Source organism: Myotis yumanensis, unplaced genomic scaffold (genome assembly GCF_028538775.1).
Source record: "Myotis yumanensis isolate MYYU_CA2020_CCGP unplaced genomic scaffold, mMyoYum1.0.hap1 SCAF_13, whole genome shotgun sequence".
NCBI lineage: Eukaryota > Metazoa > Chordata > Mammalia > Chiroptera > Vespertilionidae > Myotis > Myotis yumanensis.
Window position 1 is genome coordinate 44444015 of NW_027223764.1, and position 17073 is coordinate 44461087.

At 53.3% G+C, this 17073-nt stretch overlaps 1 protein-coding gene across 17 annotated transcripts in view; it reads right to left on the minus strand.

The window, feature by feature from the left end:
* CAMK2G (calcium/calmodulin dependent protein kinase II gamma) overlaps window positions 1–17073 on the minus strand; it is a 59580-nt gene that overhangs the window by 13358 nt on the left and 29149 nt on the right. For 5 of the 17 annotated variants that reach the window (XM_070433023.1, XM_070433017.1, XM_070433030.1 and 2 more), the window contains exons 9-13: window positions 16645–16739; window positions 15983–16105; window positions 12673–12756; window positions 12390–12432; window positions 7703–7746 (exon numbers count right to left, since the gene is read on the minus strand). In XM_070433023.1, coding sequence (XP_070289124.1) covers window positions 7703–7746; window positions 12390–12432; window positions 12673–12756; window positions 15983–16105; window positions 16645–16739 — 389 coding nt within the window. Of the gene's footprint in view, window positions 1–341; window positions 375–7702; window positions 7747–9675; window positions 9739–12389; window positions 12433–12672; window positions 12757–15982; window positions 16106–16644; window positions 16740–17073 lie in introns of all 17 variants that reach the window. The other 12 variants (XM_070433016.1, XM_070433013.1, XM_070433025.1 and 9 more) reach the window with 3 other exon arrangements.

A 17073-nucleotide genomic window follows, 5' to 3' on the forward strand; every position in this document is an offset into this window, starting at 1 on the left:
GTCCGTAGGAAGTCGCTGTCCGTGCCCGGGGAGCAGGGCCTCGCCTCCTGGGCAGCAGTGAGTGAGGGTCTCTCCCTGTGCTGGCCCCTAGCCCCGCGTCCCTGCCAGCTTCACCCGCTGCCCTGGGCTGCGGCAGGCACATGCCAATGCCCACCTTCTAGGCTCCTGGGGGACCTTGGGCAATGGCCCCCGCCCTGCAGGACGGGCCACACCTGCCCACACAGCACAGACATGCAGTGAGGATGAGTGAAGCACACGCACATGGCAGAATGGGTTTGCGTGGCCGGCAGGCGGGCACAGGCAGCATGGAGTGGGCAGATGGGTGGGCAGGCAAGGCTCACCATTAGGTGCACGCTGGAACTTGACTTCCTTTTCTGGACACACCACAGCAAAAGGGAAAGAACAGGAGAGAGGAGGTAAGAAGAGAAGCACAGAGACGCTGCAGGTTAGTGCACCAGCGGAGGCTCTGCCTCGGGAGGAAAGAGCGGCAGGAGCAGACCCGGAGTCCGGCACACACGGGCGCCAGGCCCTGGGAGAGAAGAACGCCTTTGCCTCAGGCTCGCACACACAGGTTTAGTAGGTTCAGAGAGGCCTCGGCCTTGCTCAGAGGAAGCTGCTAGAGGAGATGAAGTCACAAGTCTGGGAGGGTGAGTAACATTTCCATGCAAATTTACAGCTTTGGGCTTACTTTCTCTCATTACTAGGTCTGCCTGAAATTCGGGTGAGCAGCTACCAGGTAGGTGGTGAAAGCACTCAGACCATCCTCAGATTAATCACATTTGACTTCTGAACCTCGACATTTTTTTTTTTTTCCTTTTTGCCGCCCACCTAAACTGCTTTTGGGTGAGGATGTTGAGCTTTTAAAAATTACTTGACAAACAAAATCTGGCATCCCTTTTATCGGCGTGGCCACCGTCGTTGGTAAGATTTCAACGTTTTCTTTCATTTTGCAGTGAGTTGGGAAATGGAAAGATAGAGGAGTGCTGGTGATCAGAAGTACAGAGATGTAAACCACGGGGAATGCTGGAAGCAGTGACTGATCAGCCTTCACCAGATGCTCATGGACTTTATGTTCAGATGTGAAACAAGAGCATAAAAATAAAGAGCACATGGAACACTGAAAACACATCTCAGAAGACTGAGTCTGAAAGGTGAGAGGTAATTAAGAATCTTCTAATTAGCTGGCTGGGAGACGGAAGTCCCCTTGGACCACGGCTGTCTGCTGTTTGACTATTGCATGTTCGTTTAACGCTACCCCACAAGCACTCCCGGAGGGCTGTTCTGGGCACAGGGAGCAAGTCAGAGAAATGCTCCTGCCCTCTGGAGGCTGGCACTCTGTGTGTTGCTGTTGTCACATGATCTTTAAGTGAAATGTTTTCCTTTGTGGTTCTTAACTAGCGGCATTCCACTGCACCACTGCTGACGTCATCTATGATGTCACGAGGGTGGCGGCCACAGTCTGGGCAGTCCTGGGATCTCTTTAACGGTTCCAGAGAGTTCTCTAGCTAAAGATCGGTGCTGCGTCTGTCCGGCAATGTTGACAATCTCATCAAAAGTGTTATTTCCAGTGCGTTTCATGTTTTTTGCTTCTTCCTGTCTGTTGGTGGTTCTGTGAAGGCTTTGATGATCAGGGCAGAGGGAGAAGGCACTAAACTCAACCTGGGCCTGTCTGCTCTGATTGGTCAGTTTTACCGTAATCCTCAGACCCTCCCAATCACTGGTTGCTTTGGCGCTGTCATCACCAACGTTTTTTGGAGACAAACCCAGGGGCCCGATCTTGTGGCACTGCCTTCCTCACCGGTGCAACTTGGATCTGTTGGTTCGAACTCCAGTGACGTGGTGGAGGCGGCTGGTGTAGGAGGAACCGGATTCGGGATGACCGAAGAATGGTAAGCCTCCTCCGAGCCCAAAACCAAAAGAAGGGAAGAGCCTTCGACTATGCCAGCTATCCTGACACTCTACTTTAGAAGACATCTTTGGGAATGTTATTATATTAAAAAAAGAAGGGACTACAAATACTTAAAAGAATGGTCCACAATTAGGAATTAGATCTAAAGAAAAAGAAAGCCTAAATATAATGAGGACTCTCGTGCATTCGCCTTTCATATATGCCAAAGACAATACGAGATTTTACTTTCAAAATCATCCCTCAAAAAGAGGGAGTTGCCTTACATTCACACGTATCCCTTCACTCCATCCGACGTTAACACTGTGAAGGAAGGCGGTCCGTATCTCCTTTATCTTTGTAATCTCCATGGGGCCTCGCGGAACGCCTTAAAGCTATCGTGCAACCAACACACGTTTACTGAGTGGGACTGGGTTCGCTGACCGGCTCTGCCCCGGCAAAAGCAGAGCACGGGCGTCCGACTTGCCCAGCATCCGATCAGTGGAACTGCGGGGCCGATCCAGGCCCGGTCCGGGTGCGGGCGGTTTCGGGAGCTGTCATCACAGGTGGTTTGTAGCGGGTTGTTCTCCCTGGGCCTTGCCTTGCACTTTCAGTTTGCCCGCTTCACTTAACGGGCAATACCTTCCCAACTTGCTCCTAGCCGACTGTCCTTTTCCTAAACGGCCTTTCATGAAACCCCGAGATAATCTCTTTCTACTCAAGTGTTAGTTTCTTCTAGGTGAGCTGTTTTCTTTCCATTCCTTTCTCCATCCTTTTGGGGCTTTGCCCTCAGCCATGCAAAGCCAGCACATGGCAGCACTGTTTCAAGACCAGGTCATTTCTCAAGAACTACATCCCACTTAGATTTAAAAATTAAACATTTATTTAAAATTTCAAACCAGAAAAGGGTTCCAGCCTCCTTTCCATACTTAAACAAATATTCAAACGGTACTTAAGGAAATATCTATATCCTTTTTTTTCTCTCTCTCTCTTCTTAAATATCGGACGGCCATTCTGGCCTGGGACTAGCAGAACCCATGAGTGGTCCTCAACTAGGCACCTCTGGGGATCTGAGAGTTGGTGGCCCCTCCAAGTGGCTCTCACTCTTCCGTAGACCTTGAGTCACAGGCATCCACATTCAAAGAAACCTAACTAGAACCCGAAGTCCCCAAATTCAAGACCACAAAGGAGACTCGCTGCTCAAATTGATGCTATTCGAGCATCTTGTGGTGGAAGCTCCTGGATAGTGAGAAGGAAACCACTCTATGGCCTTCGGCAGCAGGAACTGAGGCAGGAGGAGCTTGGGCAGGACAGGGTATAAGAGGATCTTCTGAGCCACGTCACAGCCTCCCTCACCATCCAGGTTATCGCCTTCACTTCCAGAAAACCAAACCCCACATCTTGGTCTCACCCAACCACGTCACTGTCATCTACTTGTTCCTGATTATAAAAGGACTGCAGCCACCTCACAAGCGATTTGGGAAACAGAAAAGAAGGGGGGAAATCCATAAAGCTGTCACTCTTGCCAGTCTTTTCTTATACAATTTAAAAGTGTCATTATAAGCTATAGACAAGTTTATGCTTTACTTTGAAAAGAAATAACATTTTGATTTTTGTCCTGGTTATCAAAGTACTGCATCATCTAGCTGAAATATGCAGGACATACAGAAAAAGGTATAAAATAAAGGTTTCCTAAATTCCCATCGCCCAGTGAGGTTATTATTAATACGTCAGTGGGTTTCCTTTCAGTTCCTTTTCTATCCACCTGCCATATACTGAATATGATCCATAAACACATTGTTTTTTTTTAAAACAAATGTAGATAGTAGAGTATGTACTGCTCTACACCCCACTTAATATAAAGCATCTCTGTCACTGTATCACCTCTCGGTCATAACTGTCATGACAACTAGTAGCTATATAATGGTCTATTACGGGTTTCCCATCATTCCTTAGTCATTACCTACTGGCTTTTGAGATCATCTCCAATCTTTTCACAGCTACAGATCACGTCACACTGAACACCTTTCCGCTTTCAGTTTTTTCCACATTTTGAATGATCTCTTTAGGATCAATTCCCAGAAGTAGACTTAAAGGGTAAGCAAGGCAGGCACACTTGTATCGTTTTTGACACGCAGACTGCTTTACAAAAGGTCATCCTGACTTTTCACTAACTCGAAGAGTCAGAAATGGTACTCTGTTCTGACTTGCATTTCTCTGGTATTAGTGAGGCTAAACCTAAACACCCATATGGGAGCCACTTCTTCCTCTTTTTCAGACAGATTGTCAGTTCATCTTCTCTGACCATGATCTGCTGGGTTTTAGGGAGGATTCTTATTGGTTAGAGAAATCTCTTTTGTATAAAAATAATATTAACTCTTCCCATCACACCTGCTGTGCTGGTTTCCCCCAGCCGGTCTGTTGCTGGCCTTTGACCTTGGGTTGGCCATTCTCTTCACAAACACTTGCAGCATCTCAACCTCTGGGGTCCCACCACTATGTTCAAAGTCTTTCCTCAAGAGTTAGACTCATTTACTGAGCACATCAGGTCAGACGCTGGCTGGGTTCCCCACGTTTTCATTCAGAGCAGTTTAGTGATTCTGTCCCCCAAGTTCTCATCCTCCCGTGTTCCTGGAAGGTACGTTGTCCCATACCCCTGTTCTTTCCCCACCTCCTGTTCTTCCTGCATTTCTTTTGCTGAGTCCTCTTCTTGTCCAGCCCCTTAATAACAGGCAACCCCCAAGTTTTGTCTTTACTGGACTCTTAATCCTTCATGGATTCATATGGGGGGAGGGGAAGTATGATTAAAATTCAGACTCTACCTCCCACCCAGGGCTTTCTGAATCTGGATTCTAGGTTACCCTGGAATCTGTACTTTTAATTAGCTCCTTAGGCTAATCTTACATGGCCACACCTGACGGTCATCCGTTGGGCCAGCATCTACGACAGTGATGGCGAACCTATGACACGTGTGTCAGAGGTGACACGCGAACTCATTTTTTTGGTTGATTTTTCTTTGTTAAATGGCATTTAAATATATAAAATAAATATCAAAAAATTTCTATATGTGACACGGCACCAGAGTTAAGTTAGGGTTTTTCAAAATGCTGACACGCCAAGCTCAAAAGGTTCGCCATCACTGGTCTAGGAAGTTCTGCTTGAAATGTGTCCCTTAATGGCTCTTTGATTCACCCTCTCACCGCCATCTCAGCGGTCACTGCTTTATTGCAGCTCCTATTTGGCGCACTCGCTGTTTGCTTCAGCCAGACACAAGGTCCTCAAGTTCCCAGAATCATCATGCTGCCCAAACTCATGCACCTCCACACATGCTGTTCCCTCTGTCTGGAATATTCTTCTTCCGTCTCCTCTCCTTAACCGGGCAAAATCCAGCGAATCCTTCAAACTCAGTTCATGGGCTGTCTCCTCCAGAAAGTTTTCCTGTTCTGGCGCCGATGCTGGTCTCTCCTGTCCCCGCTCCTGCAGCCCTATGCACACCCCCTCACGGACCTCGCCAGACCGCACCAGGACTGGTGGCTTCCCTGTCTCCCCCACCACGAGCACTTCAAGGTGGGGGCTATGTCGCTGCTCCCCAACTCCCGAGGCACAGACCTGGCTGAGCGGGCGGACTGGTGATGCGCTCATGCGAGTCCCCATTTGCAGGTCCAGCGCGGCCCTCCTCCTGGGCCTCCCCCCAGTCTTTCCAGCACCTTAAAGACCTCTCCACGCAGGTCCCCGCCGCCTCGCAATCTCAAGGTGGTCAAAACAACCTTCTCTTCCCTCCCCTGGGCCTCCCGTCCCACTACTCCATTTCTAACAGAGGCACCACCAATTCTTTCAACATTCCAGAACTTTTATGTTATCTTTGACGGGTCCTTTTTTAGCCCTCCCCGCACCCCTTCCTTTGACACATCTCTAAGCAGAACTAACATCTCATCAGACCCCAGCATCCATGGGCACAGCTAGACCCACTGCCCACAGGCAACCCCCGTTCTGACGGTTGGGTATTTTGAATATTACCCCTTTCTACTTCTAATCACCTTGTCTTCACCCTGCACCCAGACTGTAACCAATCCTAATCGATACCTCTGTGCCTGGCTTTTACACTCTTCTATTTGTCCTTACACCCTTAGCCACGTCTTTAAAAAAAAAAAATCCCGCTCACTGTAGCTTCCTTCTCAGTGGCCTTCAGCGTTTCCTGTGGTCTGACATACAGCCCTGCAATTCCTCTGCTCAACCAGCCCAGCCCAGCTGTATCTCTGACGTCCCTGAGCCACACACCCCGGGTTCCAGGTGGGCAGGACCATAGAAACATTTCCTGTTGTTCTTATGTTATAGGATACATTCTCATTTTAAAGGGAATACTAAAGAACAAAAGGTGTGTTCCCTACCCTGTCCTCACCTCTAATCCCACTCCCTAGAGGCAATTACTGACTTGGTTCCAAGAAGCTTTTCCTAGAAGCTTCGTAAACAGAACCATCTCGGGTAGGATCCAGTACCACCGGCCATTCGGTGCTGAGCTGGTTCCAGGTGTGTCCGTTTTCCTCTTTAACTACCTCGCCGCTTCCTAAAGCGGGATGACAGCATCACCTCTTTCTAAAGCATCAGCTCCTACACGCTTGGGTGCTCCTAGAACTGAGTGCAGCCCTGGGCCAGAGAGGTACTTAATACACACTCCGTGAAGGTTGATGGATTCTAGCTATTCCCCCCAAATAGAGATATGCAGCATCTCTCTCCAACTACACCTGCCACCTTTCCTATCTTGGTTCCACCCATCCAGCTCACGTCCCCATAACGGGAAGGGGGCAGCGGTCAACCCCGGCGCCATGTCAGCAGGCGTGCGCAGAGCCCGAGCTCCGCTCCCTGGGGCAGGAGTACACAGCAGCAAGCACGCAGAGAATGAGAGGAGGAGGAAGGTGGGCGGGGAGGAAATGGGGCACACGTGTATATCTCAGCTGGGGACAGAGGATCCTGGGGAAAGGCGGAGCTTAAACGTTTGCTGGCATTTAAAGGTTTGGATAATTTCAGTTTGAAATTCTCCGTGGTGCAAACTGATAGGCTTCAAGACAGCATGAACTCCCATCCCATGCCCTGTCCTCGGGCCCTTTCTGTCCTCAAGGCATCTCCAGGACACCTTGGGCCCCGTGAGGACCCCCAGCCACCTCTCCTCCACTTTGGCCAAGCAGCCACTCACTCTAGGGGTTCCCGCTGGTCCCTGCAGGCCCCTAGTCCCTCCTCTTTCCCTGGCCGCACAGGAAAGCTCCCTTACCTAACGGGAAAGCTGCGCATACCATGTCCCTCGCCTGCTTCCGAGGGGCCTACGCCCTGATAGAGTTTAAGACACTTTCACTTAGAGGGAGCTGAGCTGGGTCTCAGAAGTGCTTTGAGGTAAGGAAAGACCAAAAGGATTATGGCTTCAGGCAAACTTTGCTTTCATTTGATAAAAACGGTTTGTGCTTCAGAAAGAACAAGAAAAAAAAAAATTAACCAAAATGACTAAAAAAACCCAGAGAGTCAAAAGCCCTGCAAATGAGGCACCTGTCTGGAAGTCAAGTTCAGGATTCAGCTTTAGTAAAACCACCGTTTGGATCAGTTCCCCGGGGTCTTTTGGATCAGCTAGGCTCAGGAGAGACACATCTGCCTTCTGCCCTCTCAGGCCAGTGGAACCTGCTGTTCCGAGCACACAGGTTTCTGGTTTAAAGCAGAAAAGCAAGGACGGGAAGGGTCCCAGGGAAAGGGGGGAATAAGGTGCCAAGAACCCCCACCAATGGCTGCAGGAGAGAGAGGCCGGTCTCCGGCTAAAAGGGTGGAGACACCTACCTTGACGCCGCCGTCCGACTTCTTGTTCAATAGGCTTTTGGCAGCTGTGAAAACAAAGAGGAAAATCAAGTCTCTCGCGTGGCACCCTGTCTTCAACCTGACGTCTGGCGGCTGGATCCACAGAGACTGCTGTGTCTGCAAAGGGGGCCGGAGTCTCCGGAAACCCCTGGGAGCAGAGCACTGCCTGGCAGCCCCAAAGCACGAAGGACATCTCAAGCAGCATCAGAGCCTCGGGGTGGGACCCCAGGGCCTCCTCTGCCATGGAAGACAGCTGGGCAGAAACAGGGACACACTGTGCTGAGGAGGAGAAACCACATTCAGTACTGGAGCCGCCCGGGGCACTGGGAACTCTGCCTCCGACAGCTTCCACCCGGGCCCAGAGCACAGCGCCAGGGTGAAAGGTGAGGGCTCCGCCCCTAGATGCCATGGAGATTCTCAGGGTGGCCAAGCCGGAAGGATGCAAGACATCTGAGTGTTCTCGAGAAACAGGAGTGTCACAGTTCACGAAGGAGACCAGACGTGAGGACAGACAGACACAGACACAGAGACCAGGACCACCTACAGGAGGGTTTTGCCAGAGGGTGAAGCCTTGACGGAGCAGGTCCTTACCAGGTTTACTGGGTCCTGTCTGCCACCCTTTCCCGAGTCCGCTCTCTGAACCCACTGAGCAGAAGAAGGACCGGGCAGAATCACAAGGCATTAAACAGAGCCCAGCCAGCACAGGGCGGTGCTGAAGCTGATGAGCTCTGTGCAGGATGGCTGGGAGCAGACAGGAGATGGGAGAGTCTGGGAGGCACGAGGAGATGGAATCAGCTCAACTGTCTGATCCCCTGGACTTCGCTGGGTTTGCATCTTAGTTCTACCACCTGCTCGCTGTGTGACCTGGAGGGAGGGGCTGAACCCATCTGAGCCTCAGCTTTTTTCAACCCACAAAATGGGGTGAAACAGGGCCTGGGTCACAGGACAGTGATGGGATCCCAAGGGATCATGCAGGAGAAGCACTAAGCAGAGTGCTTGGCACATGGCAGATACTCGGCCAGTGTTAGCTGCTGCCACCCTGGCCTGCAGGTGGTCCTTCAGCCCACGCTGAGTCCCACCTCTCTGCACTGAGAATGGGGGTCTTTCCATCACAAGAATTCTGACCCCCCAAAATGGCCTTTGGCCCAAGCTCCCTCTAGTCATGATGGGGTGATTCGAAAGTTACGTTTTTAACGTACTGACTACGAGGCCTGACCACCTACTATATTAAATGCTTTACATACATCAGAATTCTTAACTCCGGCTGCCCATTAGAATCAGTTGGGGAGCTTTAAAAAAAATGCTTACATAAGACTACCCCATGCCCTAGGGATTCTGATTTTTTTGTCTGGGGTGGAGTCCCAGCATGGGTATTTTTTTTACAAGCTGTCATGTACAGGCAGGGTTGAGAGCCTTCAACATATATGATCATGATCACCACCACGGTGTTTGTTAGCCCCACCGGAGAGATGAGAAAGCTGCGGCTGGGAGAGCGGATGCAGCTTGCTCAGGGTGTGGCAGGGCTAGGATCCAAACCCAGGACGCTGTCTCCACAGCAGCACTCTCTAGCCTTGCAGACTGAAGGCCTGAAATGCCAGGCTTCACCATTCCGAGGGGCGTGGCTTCCTCTGTGGGGTCTCCACCAGGGCCGTTGAAGCCCCGTCCTCCGGCCCTCACAGGGAGGCCAGGCTAAAGCCTCCTGCTGCCCCGCTCCATGTCCCCAGGCTATTGCCTCCTGAGAGTTGGCAAGCGCCCAGCATGCATGGCTGGTTAGGGGGCTCCGTAACACCAATGCGCTCGCAGATGCCAAGTTAGGTGGTCCATCGGCATGCCCATCTCAGCCCGCAAGCATGGGACTCGCCTCCCTGGTGAGTGGGCCTGGCATGCTGGCCCTCCTGGTGGGGTGGCAGGGAGCCGAGGCAGGCGGTCGGTCGGGGAGGACTCATGCCACGTACCTTGCCCGGCCAGGCCGGCGGCGCTCGCGGCAGGCGAGGCGGGGGCGGAGCTCTGCCTGCCAACTGAGGGGATACAGTCTCTCAGTGCACAGAGCTGCCGCAAAGCCACGGGGGCCAGTCCGCAGGAGCATGCCCAGCGAGGAGCCCGCTGGCCGCCCGCGCACAGCAGGGTCCGGGCGGCGTGGCCAAGCCAGCCGAGCTGGGGGAGCGAAGGCGCCGGGGGGGAGGCCGAGGAGCAGGTGCAGCCAGCCCGGCAGCAGTCTGGGGACCTGAGAGGACTGGGCTCAGCCGGGGCGCAGGGAATGCCACGGCTCCCCTCCGGGGGAACGGCCCCAGCACGTGTCCTGTGACCACCTCGGATGAGGGTCTGGCTACAGGGAGGAGCCTGGCTGGTGAGAGGCTGTGAGGACACTGAGCCCCACTTACCAACCTTTCTCCCCAGGGGGCCTGACTGCGGGCATTTTCAGAGAGCCCTGCGCACAGGGCAGCCCGCTCCTCTGGCCGCATTCTGGCCGGTAGAGAGACGAGCACTCAGGGCCCGGGAAGGTCACTGACGTCCCACATCCCTGGCCCCTTGGAGACCAGAGTGGCAGCTTTTCGCAGCCTGTGTTCCTCAGGGTTCCGAGGGTGAAGATGTCAAGAAGCGAGGCCCAGACAGAAAGCCCACGCTGCCGAAGCAATCCACGGCAGAAGCCCTGATTTTGCCACCAGCCAACCCGCTAGGGCCGTGGTCGGCAAACTGCGGCTCGCGAGCCACATGCGGCTCTGTGGCCCCTTGAATGTGGCTCTTCCACAAAATACCACGTGCGGGCGTGCATGTACAGTGCGATGGAAACTTCGTGGCCCATGTGCAGAAGTCAGCATTTTGTGGAAGAGCCACGCTCAAGGGGCCAAAGAGCCGCATGTGGCTCTTGAGCCATAGTTTGCCGACCACTGTGCTAGGGTTCCGGGCTAAGCTACGCCCTGTCTGGGATCAACTCAGAACACAGCCTCACTCGTTCCTAAAGAACCACACTGGTGACCTTCCTTTTGGATTCCACCTGCACACACCTTTCTGCAGGCTCCTGAGACGGGGCCTGTCCTCACCTGCCCAGAGTCGGGGCAGGAAGGTCATCCTGAGCCTCGCAGTGTCTTAGCTGTCAGTCTCCTCTGGCCCAGGGCGAGGGGAACGCAAAGGCCGGACGAGGCCGGGCAGCGAGGGCCGGCGGCGCTTTAGGGCTTAGCGGAGGGGCTTTGTTCTAACAGAGACCGACCTCCTGAGACCAGGCCACTGGTTTCCTGGAAAGAGGCAGAGGCCCGAGGCCACGGGACAGGGCACATGCTACTGATTTCCCAGCAGCCGGTCTTCACATTCCTTCCACTCAGACAGAGAACGGATCACCATGCTAGGGGCTACGCAGGAACGCCCTTGAGCGTCCTACAAAAGGCTCTTAAACCAAGAAAGCAGACGCTGTGAGGGATGAGCAGCAGCACTGGGGGCACGCGGTGGACTTGCCCTCCTGCTCCCACCTGCAAGGGGTGAATCCAGGCCACGGATGTCCCCTCGTGGGCGTCCACAGCACAGGGACGAGCCCCCAGCCAGGGTCAAGGGGACGGCCTGAGGGGACACTCGCGGCTCACTCTCCAGTCCTGACCCTCCAGGGCCCTGTGCCTCTCACTCGGCTACGGCTCTGGAGGCCCCATGTCCGCGCCCTGTGGCTTCCTCAGAGCCAGGGGTTCAGGTTGCCCGGAACCAACACGGACGAGCCCACCAGGACTCAGGCTCGAGGGAGCAACCTCTGCCCAGAGTGCCTGCTGTGCGAGCCTCCCCGCCAACCCTCTCCATGGCAGTGCAGAAAGAAAGCAAGGGTGCGGATCCTGCTGTAAGAATGAGAGCAGGGAGTCTTGAACCAAAGCGGTGGGTCCGGGGGTCAGGGGGAGGGAGAGCAGGGAAAAGGGCAAGCAGAGAAGGGAACTTCTGTCTTCAGGGAGTCCTGACATGAATCTTTTTCTCACAGAAAAGCCACTGTGCTTCCCAGCTGAGGGCGAACAATGATGGGGTGGGGGTGGGGCTGGGGGCGGGGTGGGGAGGAGGCGGAGTGTCTTGCATCTTAAAAAGAAATGTCAAGTGTGATTTACAAAGCACTGGTCCCAACTTTCCTCATTCCTCATGCAAATTTAAGCAAGTGCCTTCCCCTCCACCCTGCTGGTCTCTGCTTCTTCACTTTCAGAGCTAATATCGCAGAGAACATTCTAAGCCCCGTTGCTGAAAAGGCTCCCGAATCTGGAGTAATTTCCACCAGTCACCTCCACTTGGACACAAGGGAGTAGAGAGCATCCCCAAATCTGCGAATTACTGGTGGCGACTGAGCAGCTTCCCTGCCTCTCATCTCGGTCTCCCCCAGCACAACCTCCAACACCCTAGAGATGGGCGGAAATCTTCAGAGTGCTGCCAGTTCTTCAGAGAATGAAATCAGAATTCCCAGGGGCCAGGTAAATGGGAGGCCGGGCAGGCTGCTCCCTGGGAGGTTCCAGGGAACAGAGCTCATAAACCCGAATCCGAGGAAAGCCCCCGGATACCAGGTCCCAGGGCCCAGCAGCAGCAGCAGCAGGGTCCTCGTCATCTTGGTCCAGGTGTGGCTGAGACCCCAGCACTAGGACGGCAGCACATGGCGACGCCCTGTTCTGACCCACTCACCTCAGTGGAATTAGAGTGCCCGGCTGGGAGAACATACCTGAGAAGTTCCTGGAGACAAGCATGGTCGTGAGGATGGCACCCTGGGGAAAGAAGAGGGTCCTGTGAACCCAACCGGACCCCGGAAAGGGGGTGCCTGGTCCCAGGCAGAGGGCAGCTGCTGGCTGGAGCCTGAAGACATCGGGTCTCTCAGGACCCCCGCCAGGTGCAGCTTTCAGAGCTCAGCCCCAGCTGGGAGGAGAGCTTCCTTCTGTGACGGGGCAGGGGGTACACTGTCAAAGGTACGGTTTCAGGGCGCCGGGGGCCCGGAAGGCAAGACTCACCTTCAGTTTTCTCCGGGCATTGAACTTGCGCAAGCATTCCACCGTCTCCTGACGATGCATCATGGAGGCCACCGTGGACCGTTGCTGGAAGCCAGACAGACAGGCCCGTGAGTCCCCAGCCAGATTCTCTGCCCCTCACCCTAGTCCCTGCACGGATGGCCAGGCACTCAAGCCACCCTACAGGCGCTCAGAAGATACAATGAGGTCACGGGCATGAAAAAGGCTTTTAGAACAAAAGCACTACCCAGAACTCAAGGTTAGGGAAGGACAAGAATCTGACCATGAGACACCACGCTCCATGAGGAGGGGGCCCGAGGAGCATCCTCTCTGCGAAGCAGAGGCGAAGGACTGGGAGTTCCTGTGGGTTGTGACCCCCGTGCCTGCCTCCTGCAGCAACTGTTACTGAGCAGCGACCGAGTCCCCGACTCGAGCAGTGAGAACAGCCCGGGGTCCTGCTCTCGACAGAGAACGCTGGTTCCTCCCAAGGAACTCCTCTAACGTCCCCCCAACGAGGACCTAAATGAAGCTGTGATCTCAGAAGCTTTTTATCACTCTGGAAGGAAATTTTCTTCACCGTCTCAGTGCTAACTTCCTTCCCCCTTACACAGAGGCCGCGGGACGTGATACGCATCTCTCAGATGGCTCAGGGTCAGCGGCACAAGCACCGGTTACCACACAGCACAGACCAGCCGTGTCCTCGCAGCTACCGAGACAGACAGGACCGTGGAGGGTGGGGCCTGCCACGGGACCCCCAGGACACCCGACCTCCCCATATTCCCGAGAGCCCATTTTCAGCTACTCGCGACCTCCCTTTGCTGCTGCTGTCTTGGCCAGCCTGCCAGAAAAATTTTAAAACTCTCCTAACCCAGTGGTCGGCAAACTGCGGCTCTCGAGCCACATGTGGCTCTTTGGCCCCTTGAGTGTGGCTCTTCCACAAAATACCGACATCTGCGCATGGGCCACGAAGTTTCCATCGCACTGTACGTGCGCATCCGCACGTGGTATTTTGTGGAAGAGCCACGCTCAAGGGGCCAAAGAGCCGCATGTGGCTCGCGAGCCGCGGTTTGCCGGCCACGGCGGCCTACCCCACCTGTCTTTTCTAAGTAGTACCACTTTCTCCCTTCGGCCTCAGTCGCTCTTCACCTCACAGAAAAAAGGCTACACAGGTCTATCCCACTCCCCTGCCTCCACCAGCAACACAATGAAACAATGGCCTCTAACGGTCAGAACCAATGGGTTCTTTTCTGTCTTTATTGGACTCTCTAGAGCAGTGGCTGCCAACCGGTGGTCCACGGATGAGGTCTGAAAGGTTGGCGACCGCTGCTCTAAAGTGTGTGATTACAGACACTCCCTTACTAAATCCTCCTGTTCCTTAGGGTCTCCTGCTCCTGCTCCTCCTCCTACACGGCAGTCCTCATTCTCGGTCCCTCTGCAGGCTCCTCTAACTCTGGCGTGACATGCCGTGTTCAGTGGCCATCTCTTCTCTTCTACAAGCCCACAGTGAAAAGTCAACTAGCAAAGAAGCAACCCCACCCACTTCCACAGCCTCAACAGCACCTTTTCAAAAACGACTACAACCTGCATTTCCAACTTTTCACTTTTCCAGTCTCTGGAACCGTGTTTCTAACCACCCTCAGGATGTCTCCATCCGGAGGTCCTCGAACACCGAACTCACTCACTATGTGCAAAACTAAAATCAGCGAATTTTCTCACAAACTGCCTTTTCCCCTGAGTTTCTTCTGGGTCAATGAATGGTACACCCTCCATCAGTTATCAACTCAACACCTGGCAGCGCCCATAGAGCCTCCTCTCTTCTCCCCAAATCCAACTAGTTACTCAATTCTTTCGATGCTTTCGGTCTCCCAAATACCTCAAAGTTGTCCTCTTCTTGCCACACTGCCCACTGTATCATTATCCTTAGCCGAGACCTCACCTGCTTTTGTCGAGACAATGACAAGCGTCCTGAGCTCTCTGCCCCCAGCCTCTTTCCTTTTCCATCCGTTTTCTACACAGCCGCCAAAGTGGTTTTTCTTAATTACAAATGGTTCCCCATGTTTTCAGAATAAAATCTATAAACTCCTTAGGCAGAAACTTGTATGGGCTTCATTCTCTTGCAAACTAACATTCCTTAAACCCACTACAATTTCCTGTGGCCTCTCACCCTGGCCCAAGCTAACCTGTCTGCAGGTTATCATCCCGAGGAACTCCTGGTCACCTCCTCCATGCAGCCCTCAGTAATCCTACCTCCCTCAGAGACTGCAGGTGCACCTCAGCACTCAGTAGATTCTGTTATGTACTTGTCACATCACAGAGTGGTTGTGTATTTGGGCGCCCGTCTCCCTGGATAATCTTTTTGATCTTTGGGGGAGGGACCATGCCTCATTCATCTTTGTATCTCCAGCACCCACATGGTGACCAGCACCCAAGCGGCAATCAGTAAACACAGGAATGATAAATAAATGCATTATGGCTGTCAGAGGGCCTAGTTGTAGCAGACCCTCTGCTTTGCTTGAACTGATGATTTCAGCTTGCTAGGACTGTGTGTGGAAACGAGAGTATGTTCACCCACAATGAGAGCCCCCAGGGCTCTCCTAGGGTGAGCTTTATGACTGAATTCAGGGTGCTCTTTTTAATTGTTCAGAGCCCCCCTTTGTTACTGCTGAGTCTTGGTTACATTTCCATTAGAGTTTGTATGAGAGCTAAAGTCGGAATATGCACCGTAAGTTTGGCAATTCACTTTGGGCTGTGCCAGCTGCTTTTCTCATCAACTACCTAGAGCAGTGGTTCTCAACCTTGGCTGCACATTAGAATCACCTGGGAATCTTTTTAAAATCCTGATTTCTGGGCCTCATCCTCCGGAAATTCTGTTTCTTTGTTACTAATGTTGTGGCCCCACCCCGTAACAAAGAAACAGAATTTCCGGAGGATAAAGCCCAGAAATGGTTCCCCATGTTTTCAGAATAAAATCTATAAACTCCTTAGGCAGAAGATTCCCAGGTGATTCTAATGTGCAGCCAAGGTTGAGAACCACTGACCTAGAGTCTGCAGAGATCAGCCTAACCCTAAGCCCTCGTTCAAGATCAGAACCAACTCACCCCTGACAAGTGAATGGGAGAGAGACAGATAGAGGTCAATTAGCCCCATATGCCTCCCTGAATCCCTCCACGCGATGTTTACGGACTCCGGGCCCCTCCCGCTCTGCCGAGTCCTTGCTCAGGGCCCAGAATAATTATTCTCTACTCGTTAATAAAAAGGGCGAGGAGGGTGCAAGGGCACACTGATCCCCTCCATCCTGGGTGAAGACACTTACGCAGACCCATGGGTGCTTGAGAGCCTGGTCGGCTGTGATACGTTTTGCGGGGTTTATGGTCAGCATCTGGTTGATCAAGTTCTTGGCTTCAGGGGTCACCGTGTCCCACTCTGGTGATGGGAACTAAGGAGCAGAAGAAGGGGCAGGAGGGATATGAAATTGGTGAGCCTCACACCCTGAAAGGTAGGCTCTATCTTCATCAGAGGGGTAGTGTGTGCTACCTAAGGCTGCCCGGGAAGGAGTTAGGGAAGCCCTGGGGTAGCCCAGCACCTGTGTCAGCACAGGAAGCCAGCACTCATGGTTAGAATACGAGCTCAGAGCAGGAAAGGGACCCCAACATCTTCTGGTTCAACCCTGCCTATCTACTGGGAGGAAGCAGTGATTCAGCAACATGCCCCAGGCCCCACCGCAGCGGAGGAAGTGCCAGACTCCTTGTCCCTCTGTTAGACGACACCACCCCTCCATGCCCAAGGGTTTCAGCGGGCTCCTTGGTTTTACAGACACCAAGAATGGCTGCAAAAAAGTCACTCCCTGGGACAGTGGGTGGCAAGAATGGAGACCTGTATGCCAGTCCCTGAGTCCTCCAAGCCACCCCCCCCCCCCCCGGGCACCCTGCCCCCTCCTTGGAAGAGACCACGGGGTAGGAACAAATGGGTCCTTACATCATAGGCTCCGGCCTTGATCTGCTGATACAGCTTGTGTTGATCCTCATCCCAGAAGGGAGGGTATCCCACCAGGAGTATATACAGGATGACTCCTACAAGACAGAACACAGGTCACTGGGGTGAGTCACTTACTTTGCTGAGGAAAACCCACACAGGACTCAGAGCCACCCAGAAAGTCAAGGGCCATAGCAGAGGTAGAATTGGATCCTGGCCAACGATGCCGGGCCTCCAGGCCTTCCTGCTATGCTTCACTCCCCGGGACACCAAGCCACGCCAGGGATTTCTTGAGGCACAGCACATCCTCTAAGGCAGCGGTTCTCAACCTGTGGGTCGAGACCCCTTTGGGGGTTGAACGACCCTTTCACAGGGGTCGCCTAAGACCATCGGAAAACACACATATAATTACATATTGTTTTTGTGATTAAT